We start from the raw sequence: 22,317 nt of genomic DNA on the forward strand, positions 1-22,317 counted from the left end.
CTATTCTTAAGATAGTGGAGTGAGTGGTTAGTTTCCTTTTCTTTCTGTTATTGTATTTAACAGTTTATTGAATAGTGGTAGAGTGTAGTTTTTTTTGCTTCTTCAGTTCTCTAGTGTTCAACTCTCTCTCTCTTTTTCTCTGAACATACAACAGTTCGAGTGTGAGATCTGCAATACATTGCAGAACAGTGAGTGAGAGTGTGTGAGGATTGAGTGAAACAACAACAATTATTCCCCGAGGGATTCAAATCTGAAATAACTTCCAAAACTTTAAGCAGCCAGCATCATGGCCTTTGCTATGAAATAGCAAGAATCAAAGGAATAAAAATAACAGTGAGAATAATTGTCTTCTGAATATTCCTTTTTGGATCATTAGCTGGTAATTTGGCAAGAGGAATTGCTAGCCAAAATAAAGTCAACTAATTGGATATTGAGCACTTTGAGAAGTTTATAAATTCAAACAAATTCTAGTTTGTACTTCGAAAATGATCACTCCCATCTAAATTATAGTTCCAAACCCAAAAAGAAAAAAAAAAACAAAATAAAACAAACAAATAAATAAATAAAAATGACAATCATGTATATATGATTTTTGTAATGTATTAAAGACTACTATATGTATGAGTATGTTGTGAGCGTATTTATGTTTATCTTCATTTAGTATTGACTGCAAATATTGTATGAACATAATGTTTACCATCAAGCCAAGTTATAGACCCAAAATTGTATCCACTTTGTGCATCATTGTTGTAGAATGAGACTTGATAAGATCTCTTTTGAATACCCCCATAAAACACAAGCTTATTGGGGGTAACCTTGATAACCATTCCCTTTGGTGCTTGCACCTTTGCAATATATGTGGAATTAGTGGGTCCCACATTTGTGACTGTTCTTGTTACTACTTTTGCTTTCTGATGCCTACCAAGTGTTTTTATAGATATTGATGGGTAATTGATGTTGGATATAAGATCTTCAGAGGAGTTCCTTGGGCAGTTGAAGTTAGTCTTAGACATTGATCTTATGTTTTTCTTTGAATAGCCATAATAACAAAGAAATTTGAGATAGTCTTCTAATTCCGTTTTGAAGACTAAGCCAGGGTTGAGAGCTCTAAGTGGATCAATTTCCCCAACTCCCATTTCATGTGGGGAGGAAAACAAGTTTGAGCTATTGGTCACATGCTTCCTCAAGTTATTGTATGTTGTAGCTGAAAATATTGAACAACACTACATAAGTATGACTTATTCCTTTTTTTTTTTTTTGGCATATGTATTCTATTTCTTAATTAAAAAAAAAAAACAGAGATCATAAAGCAAAAAACATAAATAAATATTTTGTTTTCTTACTTTTAGGAAATACAGAAAATATAAGAATTTTGTCTCTGATAGAAAATTTGTGTCTCTCTTATAAAAAAAAAAAAAAAGAAAATTTGTATCTCTTTTTCTAATTCTACAATCAAACAAGTTTCTATGTTTATTATCCCTATATTTCTGTCTTAGAGACAAAATTCAAACATAAAGTAGAAAATAAATTGTGATCAAACTCTTTCAAAGTGGGAAGGTTGAAAAAATGAAAAGTGTATAATCACTTCTAAATTAAGTCAGCAAAATTTACATATGACAAAAATTACAATTTCAATAATGATTAACCTCTTATTTTATCACTCTACGAATTTACTCATTTTAGAAGATCTTTTTTCAATAAATTGTGCCTCTATTTCTATCTTTACACCCAAACAAACTTTTGTATCTATTGTCTCTGTATTTCTATCTGTAAACACAAAATCTAGATGCAGCCTTACTTTGAAGAAGAATAGACAATACCTGTTGTCATCAATGCTGATTTGATCATAGAAGGAGTCCACATTCTATGAACAGATTTAATAAAAGCAGCAGCACCTGTAACATGGGGGCATGCCATAGATGTACCTGACATTATGCCAAATAAGGAGGGTTTTTTCCCTATTGGAATACTTCCTGGTTCATCACTTTTGGGAATCATGGCAGCTAAAATGCTAACGCCTGGAGCCATAACATCTGGCTGCAAAACAAAACAAATTGATTTCTTATAATTTGAAACAGAGGCTGTTGATGATCCTAGGGAAAAACTTTATTTATTTATTTATTTTTATAGTATTTCCAGTTCGGCAGGTCAATGACTAATTTATTACGAATCTAAATTACTTTTGACACTTATTTAAGCGGACAAGTGAATTAACCACTCGACCAATTTAAATTGGTTAGAGAAAGACAGTTTTAGTCCTACATATTCCGTTCAAAAGCTTTTTATTTTTCCCTTTTTGTTAGAATTGTTTCAATTTTTCTCTGGCATTATTATTCGGAATTGATTCAAGTTTATTCTTCCATTCAGATGGAAAACCAAATGAATTCTAAAATGTTGAGGATAAAATTAGAACGATGCAAGTACAAAATTAAACTAATTCTAAAAGGTTGGCGACAAAACTAAAAATAAAATTGAAACTTTTGGCACATGTTAGGAGTAAAAAGTATGGTCTGTACATTTTGCTTGTTGATGAGAAAAATGAAATGCTTTTGGGAATAAAAAGACCTTGAGAATGTTCTCAGTTAGGACTGAAGGACCTCTAGATGAGAAAGATGCAACAATAGGTGAGGGCTTGTATCTTGTAACTTCTCTTGTTGCAAGAATTGTTGCAGTTGGATTCCTACAATTAAAACAAGATAGATTCAATAATAATAATAATAATTGACATGATAAAATATTATTTTAAATTTAACTGCACTTGAAATTTTGCATGCTATCTAGCTACAGAAATATAGAAACATTATTGAAAAAACAAAATATCTATCTCTATCATTTTGTCCTTGTGTATCCAAAAGATAGAATACAAATTCAGTAGGAACAAAAGTGAATTAAGTTGATGGCACTTACTTAGTGGAGTTTATATACCAAAGGATTTGCTGGCCTTCAAGATTGGTAACCTCTGAAAAAGGAAATACAGCTGCATCAAATGGAACATCTTTTTTCTCCTCATCAATGAGTATCATCCCCATGGCTTTTGCATCTTGTAAAACAAGCTTCTTGATTCTCCTTGAAATAGTTGGATCATCATTAACACAAACAACAATCTTCCCTGCAACTTTGTTGTAATCTAGTGATCCAGGATAACAATTCCTGCATACATGTTCGTAGTTTGTGTCAATTTCAATATAAACAACAATAATAGATTTGAAAGGTTTACTTAATGAACTATATCTTACATGCTCTAGCCGCAAGAAGATGACAAATTATTGAAAGACATGCATTAGATTAGGTATTTATACTTTTTTTTTCCTTTTTAATTGTTTTTTTTATATTATATCAAATTTTGTAATTAAGTTTCTGCTGTGATAAAAACGTTATTTTTGTTAAACAAAATAAATATGCGTAACGTTTGATTGAATATTCTATTTTGCTTAATAGAATATTCAGTTGATTCTAATGTTTTTGACTTTTTGTGATATGGTATAGAAACTCAATTAAAAAAAATATAAGAATCTAATTAAAAATTTAATAAAATTATAAAGACCAATAGAATAATTAAACTTTAAATAAGGCATGACAGTAACTTATGGAGAATAATTACAAATTACAAAAATGTTATCAGCATATTAAAATTTAGCTACTAAATCAGTCATTTATTTTTAATATGTATTTTATATTTTAACATGTATTTTATACTAGCGATGTAGCCTAAATATTGTACTTAGGTACCTAGCTTCGGATGCAGGGGCAAATTTAGCGGCAACTTCCTCCCCTAAGACAAGAGGATACATCTTTGAACTTGTGAGGTTTGAGAAGTTAATGCCTATACCCTGATTGATACCACACAAAATTGATAAATTGGCTCTATTGAAAAAATAAACGAGGCATATATCTATCACAACAATTTAAAAAAAAAAAAAGAAAAGAGTATTAGTATTACTAGAAAGTTTAAACATAAATATTTTTATAGAAAATTAAAATTTTTAATTAATATGATTATTCTTTCTTAAAATTACAGCATTATCAAAGATTAATTTGAGAAAAAAAAATATATCACATAGATATTCAATCACATTAATTCTTTAGGTGGTTAGTTATTGATGCTGTAGCTTGAAACATATAGTTATCTGTAAACTTCTTTAAATGCATAAAAGTTAAACTACATTTTAAAATCTTAAAAAATACACCAATAAATAAATAAAAGTTTACATAATATGACATTATAAAATCTTGAATAAAGTATATTTTTTATTTTTGAAATAAAATTTTAAAAATATTCTTAAATTTTATTTTGTTTTAATTTTGTTTTTAAAGTTTATAATTTATATTAAATATATTTCTAATAGCTAAATTTTTAAGAAAGTTTATAACCGATCTCGTAATAATACATGATAATTATGTCTGATTTATTTGTGTTAAAAATTGTTCTTGTGAAATTATTGCTGAATTGGTTTTAAATTTTTTAAAAAATTAATCGTCAGAATTAGATTTGATACAAATAAAAAAATTTTAAGACAAAATTAAAATGAAATAAAATTTAAAAATATTTTTAAAATTTTTAACAAATTTTAAAAAAATATATAATTTACCGTCAAATCTTAAACACAACACAAATAAGACAGATTTATGAAACATAAGGAATAATACTAACTAAAAAACTTACTTGAAACATTTTTCCATTGCCAAGGACAATAGTAGACAGGAAGTTCCTATCAATATTTGAAGCTGCAACTGTAAAAATCCATGGTGCTGCGTTCACAACCGTGTAAGGATCCGGGCCATCGTTCCCTGCCGAGCAAACCACCATGACCCCGAATTGCTCGGCATGAAACGCTCCAATGGCGATCGGATCCTTGGAAAAGTCGGACTGGAAAAGCGAGCTAAGACCAATGGAAATAGAGATTATGTCAACACCATCCTTAATAGCATCATCAATGGCTTTCAATAAGGTGGCTCCAGAGCAGCCTTGTTCAGAGCATGTTTTGTATGCAGCAATTCTTGAAGAAGGTGAACCACCTCTTGCTGTTCCTTTTGCTAAACCAAAGTAGGTAGCATCGTTGACTATGGAACCAGCTGCTATTGATGAAGTGTGAGTTCCATGTCCAACTGAATCTCTTGGGGATCCTTTGGTTACTGCTTTTGTAAGAGTAAGGTTCTTACCATCACTTGATGTAAGTTGGATATTATTATAATATCTTGCTCCTATTAATTTTCTGCGCTAGTAATACAACAATGGTTAATGCTATAAATATACATATGTTTTTAACACCACTATGCCAGTTCATTTCTATCACATACATAGTTATCTTGGAGCAATGAGTAATTTTTCAAATCAGTTCTTAAGATGTTTTTAATAGAAAAAGTTTTGAAAAACAAAAATTTTTAGCTAAAAATTGCCAAACTTTATTATTTATTATTTTATTTAATACATTTTTTAATAAATAAATATTAAATAATACAAATTTAAATTAATTTTTTTGTTTCTCTAATATTACTATTTAAAAGACAATTTAGTCCTTAATAAATTTTAGAGTAAAGTACTGTTTTGGTTTCTGATGTTTGGAGTGAATTTTATTTTGGTTTCTAACTTTTTAATCATTCTATTTTTATTTCAAAACGTTTAAAATGATATCAATGTTATTCTACCGTCAAATTCTTTACTAATACTTAACAAAATTAATGTACTATTAATAATACTTTTGTTAAAGTTATGTTTGCTCAATTTTCTACTCTTATCTTTATCCTCTCAACAAATACAAATTCCATTTTCCTGTTCTCTTCTTCTTTCTCCTCAACTGCCTCTTGGAGAATTAATAGTGTAATAGAGAGAGAAAAAAGAGAGTAAAAAATTGGAATTTGAGCTTAATGAGAGAGTGAAGGTAGGAGAAGGAGATCGAACAAACGTAGTTTTAATAAAAATATTATTAGTAGTACATGATTCCGTTAATTATTAGTGAAAAATTCGACCATGGAATAATATTAATGTCATTTTAAACGTTTTGAGATAAAAATAAGACAATTAATACGTTAGAGACTAAAATAAAATTCATCCCAAACGTTAAAGATTATACAATACTACCTAAATTTTATTCATTAAATTAGTCAAATAAAACATTTTAAACTTTTATTTCGTTAGACAAATTAATCTCACGCCAAATTATTTATCCATATGAAAAGATTAATATAGAAATTTTGAAAATTTTTAGATACTGTTATATTTTTATTAAATAATGACAAAAATTAATTTGTCTAACTTTTTTATTAAAATTTAACGTGAGAATTTATGTGTCTAATAAAATAAAAAAAGTTACAAACTAATTTTAAAATTAAAATTTATTAAAAATTAAATTATTTGACTAAAAATTTTTTAGGAATAAATTTAAAATATTACTCTTAGAGCAAAATATACACATACGCCAAAATCACTAATTTTTCTAACTCAAAATACATATACTTTTGTGTATAAAATACACAAATTTTTTAACAGATAAAAATACGTATACTTTTACTTAAAGTGCATATACTTTGAACATATAAAAGTAATAAGATATATTATTTGTCCTTAAAATATATGTATTTTTGAAGATAAAGCTTAACTTGATCCGTAAATTTTTATCCGATAAATAATTTGACTTTTTAAGTTTTAAACATACCCAATTTGATTCAGGAATTTCATAATTATGAATCAAGTTGATTCTTCTGCCACTAATTTGGTTAACAAAATTCTTATCTGTGTAGTTAATTATCATTGTGGCGATTTAATATCTAATTCATATGTATGACCGAATTTTTGGTTCATTATTGGATTTAATTTAGTGTTTGAATTGACTATATATACTAGAAGGACTAAATTAAGTCTCAAACCTTTTAGTGCAATGTCAGCTAGTCATTTTATTAATTAGATTGGTAACTAAATGATCAATTTAATTCGTAGTTATAAAATTTAAAGGTCAAATTGAATATTTTTAAAACTTTATGATTGATTATTATTGAGTAAAAATTTAGAAACAAAATTGAACCTTATCTACATACTTTTTAAACATAAAAAAAAAAACATGTTAAATATTTGTGGATGTTTTCACAAATTATAATAAGCATAATATCTTTGCAGAAAGAATTGAATGTTATTAATGTAATTGGATTGAATGTGTCAAAATTTGATTATTGGAAAGAGAAAAAAGTTTGTCATTTATTGAAAGATTTATAAAAGTAACTTGAATAGATGATCACCTATTGCAATTGGATTTCTTGAAATCAGGACCCTCCATGCAAACTCCTTTCCATGTTGAAGGAATCTTCCCTATACCCTCATCTCTAAAACTTGGAGACTCTGGCCATATCCCTTCATATAAAATATACATATGAATAGTTAATTATGAGCGATATAAAAAGATTGTATTTTCACACTTAATCTAAGTAGGATGAACAATTATATTTCTCTAAGCCACACACCCATGCTCGTTATTCAACTTTTCTATTTTGATAAAAGAAAAAACAATAGTTTAATTGACTTAAATTTCAATAATAATTCCTCAAATTTACAATTTTTATTAATTTAATCTTTCATATCCTAATTATATTATAGTAATCTCTAAGATTGAGCTTCGAATATTACAGTAGTCTCTAAATTTCTTTTAGGTATTGATTCAGCAAACGCAAGAATAATTTGACACTCTTTTGTCACACTGAATCAGCACCAAATACCAACAACAAAGTGATAAATTATTTTTGTGTTTGTTGAGTCAATACTTAAAAAAATCCAAGAACCACTATGTTAAATTTGGAAAACTAAAACTTGATAAAATGATGAATAAATATTATTGGGTGATTATCAATTGTTTGTATAATTAGTTTGGTTAAATGTGTAGAAATTAATTTAAATTAAAACAGGCCCAATAAACAAGCCCACAAATACAAACACATTGACCAACACAAATCTCAACCATACATTCACTTAAATCTTGATCCATGAAGGCTAAAAAAGCTGAATTATAAAAAAGAAAGAAATCAAACCCAGCCCAAATAAAGATTCAAGTCTAAGTCGGTGATCACTCTCAAACCCATCTCTCTTCAACCGATTTAACAATTCAAAATTCAGTTGAACTTTGTTTCACTTCCACCGAATACAATCCTTATCTCTTCTCTCTCTTTTTTGTATTCTCTATCATATCAAGTCACTGAACTAAGAAAGAAGAAAGAGAAAAGATATGAAGTTAGGGCTCGGCAAAGAATCAAAAGCTTGTTTCCAATTTAGCAAGAAGAAGGGCTACAACAAAGAAGCAAATTCTATTCGAATAGAGCATCTTCAAAAGTTATTTTTCATATTTGTGCTACACCAAGGAACCGTAAAAATATCTACTAAACTTCAAGCATAAATTAAGCAACCATAGAAAAGAAGAAGTCAATGGTGCTCTACTTTAAATCTACGATCCAAAATCAAACTTGGAGCCAAAGAAAAGATTCACGATCAAGATCAAAGAAACTTGAAGAGAAAGGATGACAGAGAAAGGTATGTTGTATGCAAAGATTCGGCCTTCTCTCTCTCCACTGACCACGCCGCTGCAAGTTCTAATGAAGGAGGAAGAAGACAACTCAAGTGTTGAACTTGGTTCAAACCTTAAAGACTTCACTCTTCTATAATAAGGGTGAACAACCAAGGGTTGAGCAAGGAAAGTGGAACAAAGCATTTGGTTCGGCTCTCATAGCTTCTTAAACTGTTCTAAGTTCTTCTCCTTCATAGTTACCATTTTGTTTTTCTTTTTCTCAGTATAGTATATCTGAGTCTCATTGAAAAAGGCAAGCATGGTAGAGTTTGTAAGAAAAAATCAATGAGTGAAAAAAGACAGTGAGCTAGACTTGGAGAAAAAACCATAGTTATCTCAAAAATTCTTTGTATATTTTTCTGTTTTGTGTCATGATCCTGTGGGGATTTCTTTACAAGTTAGGTTAGCACTTTGCTATTGAAAGCTAGGTTTGAGTCCTAGTCAAGTTCGGTTTAGGTTAGAAACTGGACTTGTCCCAAATAGAATTGGGTATAATCCTAAGGAGAATTGGTGATTGTAATCTATTGAAAAGATAGTGAAATTCCGTCATAGTTGTGATGAAGATTGAATGTACGCTACATTATACTAGAGAGCTGAACCAAGATATATATGTGTGGATCTCTACTTTTATTTTTATTTCTGATTCTGTACAACTGGAGACAAAACAAAAGAATCTCCTACCGAATTAAGAGACAACTAAAATATCTCACGTATTCTTTCAATAAAAAACAAGTTCACACGAGAAAGAAAAAGAGGTCAAAATTTAACCTCTTATTCTCTTAATCACTAATAACCATTACATTATAATGTCTGCAACTCAATTTTATAATGTTTAAAACTCAATCTTAGAGACTATTATAGTGCAATTGGAATTTAAAAGACCAAATTAGTGAATGTCGTTAATCTGAAAAATCATATTATGAAAATTTAATTGAGTCTATAATTAGTGACCAATTTTTGGTAGCCAACTTTAATCAAATTTCTTTTAAATTTTTTTATTTATTCTTATATTATCAATTTTTATTATTACTTCCTTTTATCTTTCTCTTTGCAACACCACTTTTAATATTACCACAACTTCATTTTTCATGGTCGATCACTTCATATATTTGACCTTTATTTGACGATTTGACATTGACTAATGGAGATGGAATTCGAATATCAATATTTTTTTAAATAAATTAGTGAACTAATTATTTGATCAATTTAGGTTGGTGTAATGTTAAATATTTTAAAAAATTAGTTTTTTTTGTATATTTTGGGATAAATTATTATTTTGATCACCAATGTTTAGGTCGAATCTTAATTTGATCCCTAACGTTTCAAATATTCTATTTCAGTCTTAAAAACTTTTAAATGTTTTATTTTAATCACAAAAAAAAAATTAAGCAGATTTAATGTTGTCCCATCATTAAATATGACACAAATAATTCGCATATTAAAGAGCTAATAGCATTTGATTTTAATATGTAAGTAACATTGATCTACCAATGATCACTAATATAAAAAAATTTTCTTTTGATTTTAAAGTATTGATGATTGGTTGTTAGGATTTGAAGTTTGTACAAAAAGAAAATTGAAAAAGAAGAGTTACAAGAAAGTTTTGGTTATATTTTTCTAGAGGTAAATATTAAATCGGTATTTAAAAGATTTTGACGCTGACAAAATGGTACCTGACTTTTGGTATTGATAAAATAAACCCTAAATGATTTTAAAATTTAACAAGCGTGTCCCTGAACTCACCGGAGTACATTTTTGATGAGAAAGATGCTGAGATGGCCACTGAAAAATCCAAGGTAAAATTTTTAATTAATTACCCAGTCTAACCTAGAAAATCTAAAATCCTCCAACCTTAATCTCCCTCCTTTCCCCCTCTGAACCCTAATCACCCCTTCCCAGCGCACCCTCTTACTCATGAGTTGTCTTAAACCTGAAAATCTTCCTTAACCCTAATCTAGCAAAAGTTGCCCCCAAATTTTTAGATTAATTTATAATTTAAAAAGATTAATAACAATGAAACTCAGAGAAAACAAACAAATTTATATACAATAATCAAAATAAAATAAAGTTTAATACAGACACCACTGAAGCAAGAAGCAGATTTAGATAAGGCCAAAAGAAGAACAATAGAGATAGAAAAGGCACGACACGACGGAGTCAAGATGGAACACAGACAGAGGAGGTAGGGCAGCGACTGGGGCGAGTAGCAAGCAGATACAAGCCGCAACTGGCGGTAAGCAGCGAGCAGAGGTGACGGAGGCGAGGCCGATGAGTGAGACGTTGCTGCTATGTGTGTCTGCTTTTATGTTCGACCATAAGGAGGGAAGTGAGCCACCGCGAAGCACAACAGTGAAGGTGCAAGAATGACAGAGAGTGGGTTTAGGCAAGACGACAGCGGTGAACGCGCACAGACGACGCAATGCCAACGGAGGAGACAGACGACGCTGGCAGACGTAGAAGACCCGACGATGAGATGGCGACAGTGCGGTGTCGTGACATTGGTTTGTAAGACTGAGAAGGTTGAGCTTTGCTGCCATTTTGGGGAAGAGTGAGTTGAGAGTATGAGACAGTGCGTTGGGAAGAAGGAATTAGGACTCAAAGAGGTAAGAAAAGATAATTAGGGTTCAGAAGAGGGGATTTTGGATTGAGGAGGAGAAAAGTGCGATGGGAAAAGGGGGATTAAGGTTATGGAGGGGGAGGGAGGGATTAGGGTCGCGGAGGAGGAGAGTGCATTCAGCCGATTCAGAAAGAGGAAGGGGGTAGTGCGTTTGGGAGAGGAAGGGGAAGTACGTTGGGGAGATGGGAGGATTAGGGTTGGAGAGGATTTTTGCCATGTCATCAAAACGTAGTGGCTATATTAGCATTGTGTTTGTCGGAGATGTGTTTTGGCGAGCTCGTGGGTATGCTTGTCAAATTTTAAAATCTTTTAAGGAATATTTTGTTAATAACAAAAGTCAGGTACTATTTTGTTACCGCCAAAATCTTTCGAGTACCAATTCAATATTTATATCTATTTTTGTAATACATAAAAGAAGATATAATTTAACTAATAATACTATTAATATTCCGTCATTTATTTCATTAATTATTAGCATCAAATTTAATAGTAGAATAATATTAAACTTATTTACAATTTCTTAAAATTAAAATAAAATATTTAAAATAATAAATTAAAATTTAATCTAAACATTAAAAAACTAAAATAGTAGTTTACCCCACTTTTGATAAGAAAAAGGCCTAATCATAGGCATGCGGACCACAATGAGTTTGCATGGATGGTGAGTGTCAATTGGCGTCACCCAAAGGGACATTTTCAGTGATTGGTCGAAACAAAGTATTGACAACTCAGTTTCACGTGGTCACATGAAAACTATACTACGTTTTGAATCCTAACTATCATGCCTAGCTCCTATGTTATTCATCAAATCTGTAACGTTCTAGTTATTTATTTATATTAAAAATATTAATTTGATTCAGTGTTACTAAGAGAATAGAGAACCGAAAAAAAAAAATATCTATCTGACCCGTAAACATTATCTATTTGGTCGGTTCGGTTCAATTCTTAGGCATAATAACTCAATCCGTAAACATGCTAAATAGTAAAATATGCTATCCAAATAAATAAATAAAAAATATCTGAAAAATATTTAAAAAATCAATATTTTATTTTTTATTAATATTAGTTAATATTTTATTTTTATATTATTAAAATTTAAAATTTAAAATTTATTCAACAATATATTCATTAAATATTACATATAAAAATATTTTTATTGATAAAGTATTTAAAAAAATAGGTTTAATTACTCTATTAATTTCTATAAATTTTACTAAATTTTCAATTAGGTCTCTATACTTTTTTTTAATTAAGTCTTTATACTATATCAAATTTTGTAACTAAATTTCTATTATGACAAAAACATTGAAATTAATAGAATATTCTGTTAAATTATACAGAATATTCATTTTAGTGTTAGACATATTTGTTTTGTTTAACAAAATATTCCGTTAATTTCAACGTTTTTATTACGATAGAGACTTAATTACAAAATTTGATATGGTATAGGAACTCAATCGAAAAAAAAAAAAGTATAGAAATCTAATTAAAAATTTAGTGAAACTATATGGACCGACAGATTAATTAAACTAAAAAAATAATACAAATTTAGGGTCCTGCTATACATTAAATATTTTATCAACTAAGTCCAATTAAATTGGCCCAAATTTAACAAAAAATACTCACATAATGTTTTGCATGAATTATGCATTTTTTCTTCTTTACGCGTTTTCTTCTCATTATCATTCTTTTATTGTGGTTGTTGCTAAGGGTGGCAAACGGGGAAGCCTGTCCCACCCTGCCAAAAACCCGCCATCTGGCGGGTTGGCTCGCCTTGCCTCGCCTAATGAGGCGGTCCTGAATTTCTCTCTTGTCCTGTCTAAAAGCGGGTTGGTGAGCCAAACCCGCCAAATTTTTTTTTATAAATAATTAAATATTAAATAATATATATAATTTCACAACTATTTTAATAAATATATAATTTCTAAATTTACAATCATTAAAGTCTTTATAATTAGCCATTGAGTTATAGCTCAAATGGTATAGTCTCCCCATACTCAATTAAGAGGTTGTGGGTTCGAGTCTCCTATCTTTGGTAAAAAAAAGTCTTTATAATTATAAATATGTAATAAACATAATCATACACAAAATTTTTTGAAACAAAATAATAAAATTAACATTGTCCAAAGCAAAATAAACATTATCCAAAACATATAATTAAACATCTTCAAGTTTAGAATTAATCAAACATAAAACATAATCCAAAATATAACTTAGAACATCTTCCATTATCATCTTTATTCTCTTGCAGATCAATAACATCATAGAAATTTGTAAAAAAATGGTCCAGACAAAAAAATACCTGGCCAGTCGGAGAAGCCCGTCGAAACTCGCCAAAGCCCACGAATTATTAGGTAGTGTGAGTTAGGTGGACTTTTAAAGTTTGGCGATTTCAAATTTTCAGCCTAACCTGCCTTTTTTGGCTGGTTACGTGGACCAACCCGTCGGATTTTGCTTTATTGACCACCCCTAGTTATTGCTCCTGCGTTTTTTCCTCTTCCTCCTCCTCCTCCTCTTGGTAGTTAGCATTTTTTATTTCTTCTTTTTCTTTGTTTAATTTTTTATTTTTATTATTCTTGTTAAGGAGGTGAAACAAGAAGAATTATAAGAAGGTGAAATAAGAAAGAGAAGATAAAAAAAGATGATAATAATATAATGATGATGATGAAAAAAAGAGGAGGAAGAGAAGATTTTTGAACGGTATATAATTTATTAAAAAAATAACAACAAAATTTTTTAATTATGTACGAAAAATTTCTTAATTTTGATATTGAAATTTCTTAATCATAACAAAAAAAGTTTTAATAGGGTGAAATAAGATGAATTATGAGAATGTGAAGGAGGAAGAAGAAAAAGAAGAACAGAAAGATAATACCAAAATTTTTTAACTGTAACACAAGTTTTTGTTAAGAAGGTAAAAGAAGATGAAAAATAAAAAATTTGAATTATATAGAATTTATTAAAAAAATAATATTAAAATTTTTTAACTGTGACACAATAAATTTTATAATTTTGACACTGAAACATTTTAAAAATTTTTAGTACCAAAAATTCATTTGTCAGTTTCAATAAATTTTTTGTGTGATTAATAAAGAAATATTATGTCATTTTTGTGATCGTTAAATTAATTGTGTAATATTAAACTAAGAAAAAAAATTAAAGGAAATGACATTAATGATGTTTGATTAAAAAAAATTAATTATGTAACGTTTCTAAAAATTTTATTAGTCAAATAACATTCCTCATAAAATAATACTCCAAGTGTCTTTGTATACGCCTTATTTATAGTTCATTTATATATGTTGCAAAGGGAAAAAAAGGGGGAAGAAATAATCATCATCGATCTATATTACTGTCGTAAACTTCTAACAAAAAAGAAGACAACTATATTGCTTTAGTTAGGCTTATCTGCAGGCTATGTATATTTTGGTTTGCAATTTTTGTTTACTTTTTTAGAATTTTATTTATAAAAGAAAAAAAGAAAATGATAAAAATAACATTATTTTGTTTCCTGTTTTTACTTTTTGTTTTTACTTTTTATTTATAAAGTTTGAAAAAAATAAAAATAATAAAAGAATTAAATAAAATATAAAAATATAAACCAAATACACTCTGGTTTATCCATTTATTTTAGAGTATATACCCATTTTGGTCTTCAAAGAATTTCAAATTAGACATTTTAGTCCCCAACTAAAATTAATTACTCGTTTGGTCCCTAACAATTAATTCCGTCAGTCACTTAGGTCCTTGACTTCGTCAACTCTAACGGAAGACAAAATGGTCCCTGAAAACTTTTAACATGGGACAAAATGATCTCTGACAACTCTAATAAGGGACAAAATGATCCCTGATCCCTTTTTCGAAAACGACACTGTTCTTTCCCAATTTTTATCATATCTCGCATAATCCTAACATTCATACTCTCCTTCTTCACCTTCACAATCTTCTTTTCCATCTCTTCCTTCCTCCTCTTTAGCTCCAAGATTAAGCCATGGTGTAATTGTCACACGTGTCGCACCTACCTCAACATGTCATGGACCACACACTTCCTAAATCTTTGTGACTGGTACATCCACCTCCTCTGCACTTCACCCACCAAAAGCATCCACTTGCACGTCTTTGATAATATCACCTCCAACCCCGACAACGTTCGCGACATCCTCAAGACCAAGTTCCACAACTATTCCAAGGGCACGCCTTTCTCCACTCTCCAGCAAGCAATATAGACTGTTAGACATTAGGACATCATGAGAAGATTCTCCTTCGACATCATATGCAAATTCTCATTTGAAATAGACACCGAATGCTTCATTCCTTCTTTCCCAGAGTTCAAGTTGGCAGACAGCTTCGACCTCGCATCCAAGCTATTACAACGAGCAATGTCGCCATTGCCGCTCATATGGAAACTGAAGTGATTACTGAATATTGATTCAAAGAAGAAGCTGAAGGACGTTAACAAATCAGACTTGCTGTCTGGATTCATGGGATCCATCGAAGACGATAACTAGTTGAGAGACATAAGCATTAGTTTTCTGACTATGAATTGGTTGAGAATAAGTTGAAAATTTTTTTTCTTGTGGACATTAAATTTATAGAGTGTGCATTGTGTAGTTTAAAGTTATAGTGTTAGACTGTTAGTGTTATGCGAGATATGATAGAAATGGGAGAGAGTGTCGTTTCCGAACAGAGGAGATCAGGGACCATTTTACCCCCTGTTAGAGTTGTTAGGGACTATTTTGTTCTCCGTTAGAATTAACGGAGTAAAGGACCTAAGTGACTGACGGAGTTAATTGTTAGGGACCAATCGAGTAATTAATTTTAGTTGGGGACTAAAGTGTCCAGTCTAAAATTCTTTGAGAACCAAAATGGGTATATACTCTTTATTTTATTATTTTGCTTTTTACCAAGTCTAAATTTTATTTAGGAATTTGAGCTAGCGTGACTAAATGATATAATATGAAATCTGTTAGAAATTTTAGTTAGCCCGACTTATATATATGTGAGATAGGAGTGATGAACGAAATTTAGATCTAAGTTTTTAATTAAAGGATAAAAGTGAAGTTTATTATTTTTTATGAATTTCATATTGAAAATCAATTTAGGCTTTTGGAATTGATTTGCTTTACAATGAATTGTCTTATTTTGAATTAAAAACAAAAAATTGATTTGATTTAAAAATTTCAAGAATTTGTTTCAACAATAATAGGTGAGCACCTTCTTAGGTTTCATATTTTGGAGGAATAAGAGACAGAAAGCTAATAATGCAGTGTGCGGGTTATATGTTTCTTGGAGTTTCATCAATTAAGGGGACAAAATTGATTGAATCATTTTTGTGCCATATCACCATGTCTAATACTCTACCAAGTCCGTAGTTAATTTGGGCCCATTTTGATTAATTTTAAAATTGAGAAATTATTTTGATAGTTGGCTTAAAATTAACAGGCTGTTTTGATTGTTATTTTTGGTAAATAAATAGGGTTAAGTACGATTTTGATCTCTAACGTGTAGGCTGAAAATTTGTTTTATCTCCAAATTTTTTTATTTATAAAATTGTCTCTACAATTTAACTTAATTTGAAAATCGCTTTTTTTACTAAAATTTTAATTTTTATTACTAAAATACTCTTAATTAAAAATATTAAATTAAAAAAAAGAAAAGAGGTTAAATGGGGAAGGGATTAGGAGCGGGGAAGAGAAAAGAAGAAAGGAAAAGGGATCACGAGGGGGAGGGGGAAGGAAGCCGTCGTTGTACTGGATTCTTCGTCACTGTTGAACTGCGTTGCTGTACTAGGTTTGTCGCCGCCGTTGAGCCACTATCGCTAACCCCGAAGAGAGAGAGAGGAATTCGTGTCCTCCACTGCCGTAGCTGCCGCCACTGCCGCCGGTCTTCGCCCCTTACCGCTCGTTGTTGTTCCTCCTTACTTGCCGCTCTCCTTGTTGCTCTCCTCACCGCTCATCATTGCTTCTTGTTGTTCTCCTCGTCGCTCATCACTGCTCCCCGCATCTTCTTTACAACCCTCTTGTGAACTGAATTTTTTATTTGTCTTACATAATCTAAATTTATTGTGGAATATTTGAATTTTTTGCTTGGTGATTCTAATTTAGAATATCTGAAGTTTTTGTTGTGAAATTTTTTTGTCTGTGGAATATCGAGTTTGTCTATTGATGATATGAATTTTGCATATGTGATGTTGCTGCAATGTCATGCTATATTGATTGGGTGAATTTCTGTTTCTAATTTGGTTTCTGGAATCTTGATGCTGCTGAAGATGAAGAAGCAGAGTAAAAGAGGAGATGACAAAACAGTGATAGGGAGTATTAAAATTAGGTTAAACCTTAAGGACAATTTTGTAAGCAAAAAAAACTTGAGACGAAACAAATTTTTAGCTTCTACGTTAAGAACCAAAATCGTACTTAATCCTAAATAAATATAATACATCTAATATAAAATAAATATATTAAAAATTAAAACATATAAAATAATGCACTTATTTTTCAAATAGACAAAATTTGCGAATTAAGATACAATTAAACGAACAATTTTTTATGTGCAGTTATTCTTTATTATTCTATCACATAAATAATACATAATATCATACATTATATTCTATACATATATAAACTTTGATATTTGACTATTTTCTGTCCTCTTTAACTTTTGTGTTATACTTATATGAGATTATAACATTTTAGTTAGTTTTGTATTCTTAATTTATGAAATTTTTAATTTATATTATATTTATATTTTTGTATTTATATATAATTTTATATATTAATTTATTATCATTTAATTATTTCGATTGAATTATAATTAAATAAGTTAATTTTTTAAATTGGTGAATCGATAACTAGAATGATTTGATAACCAATTTAATTTTTAAAACCTTGGTCATTTTTCCGAGTAAATGAGTTTTCCTTTTTTTTTCTTTTTAGATTGTGACAATTTTAAAGCCCCACTAAACATTTTTATAATTGACAATTTTTGAAACATTTTTATTGGTTCAAATAAAATCTCCACAAAGTCAGAAAGCGGTGAAAATAACAGAGTTTGGAAGAAGAATTAAATTAAATTCATATTAAAATTTTGAAGAATTAATTTAATTGAATAAAAATGTGGAGAATCAATTTGACTAAGAAATAAAATTTAAAGGAAAAGATGTTAGTTATAAAGCAGAGATTAGCACTATTCACAATAAACAAGAACACAATGAAAATAAAGACAATTAGGAGTTAAAAAGCAGTAGGTGTCAATTCATAATTATTGGTCAATGCCAAAACCAAATTAAACAAAGATTTTTGTAATTGTTGTGACTTACCAGTGTCAATGATCCCAATAATGATATCACTCTTAGTTGAGAAATGTGCACTAGTGTTGTTGTTCATCCCCAAATCTGATTCCAAGAAATCCCAAGATCGGGTCGTATGCAATTCCAAAATTGGATCTGGGAACACCGACACTACTCCATCATACCCTGTATGCATTTCAAAAGGAACATTAATAAATAATAATTATGCTTTAATTATTTTAAAAATTTTATAATAATTTTATTCAATTTTTAGTTAAGCCTTTATAACTTAAAAATTTTAAATTTAGTTTTTGTTATACATGTAAGAAATATTTTATGTATTAGCAGAAATAAATTTAACAAAAGTAGTTTACTTTAATTAATTAATTTTATAAAATTAAGAAATTACATTAATAACTAATTCTTTAAGATATGATAAATTATAATTTAAACATAAGTACTATTTAATTTAAACCAATAAATAAAAATCTGAATACGAGTGTTAAAATTAAAAATTTTATGATTTGAATTAGATCCATTTAATTGGATTTAATAAAACGTTAGAATCTTGTTGTAAAAATAAACTTTTAATTATTTATTTTCTTTTAAAAGAGATTTTTGTTTAGTTATTCATTTCTTCAAGTTTAATTATTTTATTATTTTTAAAAAACCAAATAAATTGGCAAATTGAAATTATAACATTTTATATTTTTAATTGATATTTTGATCTCATAGTTAGTTTTACATTTTATTGAGTTTAAATTAAACAATGTTTATTCTAAATTATAATTTTTAAATTTTAAGTGATATTAAATAATTAATTATTAATACAATTTACAAACTTTAAAAATAATCAAATTAGATTAAACTTATTTTATCAAATACAATTTTTTAATTATAAAATTTTTTATCATTAAAAACTAATATAAATATGTATTAAAATAATAATATCACAAATCACAAAACGATATGCAGTTCCCATTGCATCGATAGGGTAGTAGAATGAGGGAATCAATCATCTTTTGTGAAAGTACATCCTTTCAGATTTTTTTTTAAAGTTATTTAGTAATCTTAACTCTTTCCTAGCTATTGCTAATCACAGCTGTAATAAGATCGTATTGAAACTTTAAAGAATGATATAATCACATGTCATCACTTAATTTATGGATGACGAAGAATGTATTTTGGCAGTAAAAAGAAAATTAATAAGCTTTTTAAATAGGTAAAATATTATTTTTATCTCAAATATTTAAATTAAATTCTATTTTGGTTCATAATATTTTAAGCGTATATTTTATTTTTGTCTTAAAATTTTTTAAAAGAATTTAATATTATTCTACTGTTAAATTAAGTAATAAAATAAATGATACATAGACATTACAATATTATTAGTTAAGTTATTTTTTCGTGTATTTAAGAAATATGACCAAAATCTTTTGTAACATATTTTTTTTCTCTATTTGTTTTTTTATAAAATTTTAAATCTTTAACAATCATTCGTCAACGCTCTAGAATAATTTTTTTTTTTTATAATGGTTATTGACTCATTGTTAATGGTGTAATTTTATTTATAAACTGAAATCAAACGTTATTAGCTCTTTAATATTTAAATTATTTGTATTAAATTTAATAGTCGGATAATATTAAATTCGTTTAAAATTTTTTTATATTGAAATATGACAATTTGAAATATTTTAGAATTGAAATAAGAAGTTTGAAATATTAAAAATTAAATTAGGATTTAAACCAAATATTAAATACTAAAATAATATTTTATCTTTTTTAAAAATTTATAAAATTAATCTCTTAATTTTAAATTGTGAATCAAATTATTCTTCCATAATTTTACTAGTAACATATGAATTTTTCATATCGTAATATATCTAAATAAGTTTATAAGTTTTTCATCTAAGAATATCGATTTTGGGTTTTATAACTTTTTTTTTCTTTTTGATCCTTGAAATTTGTACATTTTAGTTTGAGTCCCTATATTAAATTATTACAGTAAATACTAATATGACGTAGCAGCATTAGATATTTATGGGACACGTGGTTTAATTATTATGATAATTTTTTTAGTTTCACGAAATTTTTAATTAAATTTTTATATTTTTTTATTAAGTCTTTGTACTAATTTATTTTTTAATAGAATTTTTATAGTTTTTTTTATTTGAGTTTTTGTACCAATTTTTTTTAGTTTAATCTTTATATAATTAAGTCAATTACTATCAAGAATGATTTAATTTAAAAAAAAATTGATACAAAGACTCAATTAAAAAAAAATATAAGAACCTAATTAAAAATTTCGCGAAACTATAAAGACCAATAGAATAGTTAAACATTTCTTTTTATAATATATAGTTTTGAATACCAATAATTGTTCTAATAAGACACCATAGCTTATATTCTAGCCAATTTAAAGTCTTGATTTTATATAGAACCACTTAGCTCCAATAATAATAATGGATATAAAGTAAATTATCAATGCCTTAATTAATTCCCTCACAATAAAACAGTAAAAAAGTCAAAGGAACAGGATAATCAAAATAAAAAAAATAATAATTAAAAAAGAAAACAGAGGCAGAGGAGGAAATCAAATACCAGAAAGTGCAGAGGCTTCTCTTTCTGTAAGCATGGCAGAGAACCCACTCATGGCATGCCTGAAATGGTGGATTAGAGATACCCTCTTCTTCTCTTCTCTATCAAAAAATCAAAACCATCAATTTAATAGTGTAAAATTTAAACTTAATTAAAGTTAAGTTAATAAAATGCATGGTTGCTTAATTTCGAGTAACACAAAATTAATGAATATTAATTAGTACTTATAATTTCTTAAGGATATCATAAAAACCTAGACCTTATATTTGATACAAAATTAATAATATAACCTTGGAATAACCGAAGACAATAGCTCCAAATGTGATGATTCAGAAATTTGGTAATCATCCCCATTTCTATAATTTGGTGATGAACTTCCCATATAAACAACATAATGCTGCCAAAAAAAACAGAGAAGCTTTTGTAATTGTGATCATGCAACTACAAAATGAAATAAAGATATGTGTATAATAATTAATAAAGAAAACCTTAGGAATTTGATCTGTGTTTGCTTCACTGCTGATAATAAGAAGAAGAGAAGCTATGCATAGATAAGTAGAGAATTGAAGAAGCAACTCCATAATTGTTATTGAAAGAAGATGATGAGATGAAGTGATAACTGAAGAGGCTACTCATGCAATCATCATCCATTTATAGAGTAAGCTAAGTGAGTGAGACATTATTATTATTATAATTATGCTTAGTATGAGGAGGTTTATACATGAAGCATGTGATCTAAGACCATCTTTAATCATTCTCTTCATCCACTTATACTATATATGTATATCACTACTATTATATTTCACTACTAATTAGTATAAAATAATTTATACGTGTATTCAATTATATATTATTATATCAGTAAAAATAATTATATTTTATATTAATTATATAAATAATTATATATATATATAAAATATGATTGAATAACGGTATAAAATATTTTATTCTATTAATATATTAAAATTAAGTTCATATTTCATTTATTGAATTTAGTATTATTATTTCTTTTTTAACTTCACCATCTCTCCCAATTAGCCAGTTCCCATAACCGGTTTTACTATACTTGATTGATTAGTGTCATAATTATTTCTTGTTTAATAAGTGGAGTAAGCCATCATAAATATTAATTTGTTGACAAAATAATTTTTCGAAGATTCATAATTATGTTATAATCCAACCGATTTTGAGTTAAAAATTTGTGATTTACTCTAAATAAGTCAATAAAAATAGTATTATGAAAAACAACTTCTTAAATATATACATAAAAAATT

The 22,317-nt window shown here is 28.1% G+C and overlaps 1 protein-coding gene across 1 annotated transcript; it reads right to left on the reverse strand.

The window, feature by feature from the left end:
* Positions 1–642: 642 nt before the first annotated feature.
* LOC130946679 (CO(2)-response secreted protease-like) lies at positions 643–21,550 on the reverse strand. The gene is made up of 11 exons (XM_057875516.1): positions 21,532–21,550; positions 21,334–21,440; positions 21,047–21,144; positions 18,476–18,631; positions 7,231–7,342; positions 4,664–5,213; positions 3,730–3,830; positions 2,908–3,150; positions 2,566–2,680; positions 1,821–2,037; positions 643–1,204 (listed from the first exon to the last, which is right to left on the reverse strand). The coding sequence occupies exons 2-11, from the start codon at positions 21,423–21,425 to the stop codon at positions 654–656; spliced, it is 2,235 nt and encodes a 744-aa protein (XP_057731499.1). The 5' UTR covers positions 21,426–21,440; positions 21,532–21,550; the 3' UTR covers positions 643–653.
* Between the last annotated feature and the right edge of the window lie 767 nt (positions 21,551–22,317).

Source organism: Arachis stenosperma, chromosome 8 (genome assembly GCF_014773155.1).
Source record: "Arachis stenosperma cultivar V10309 chromosome 8, arast.V10309.gnm1.PFL2, whole genome shotgun sequence".
In the NCBI taxonomy this organism is placed as follows: Eukaryota; Viridiplantae; Streptophyta; class Magnoliopsida; order Fabales; family Fabaceae; genus Arachis; species Arachis stenosperma.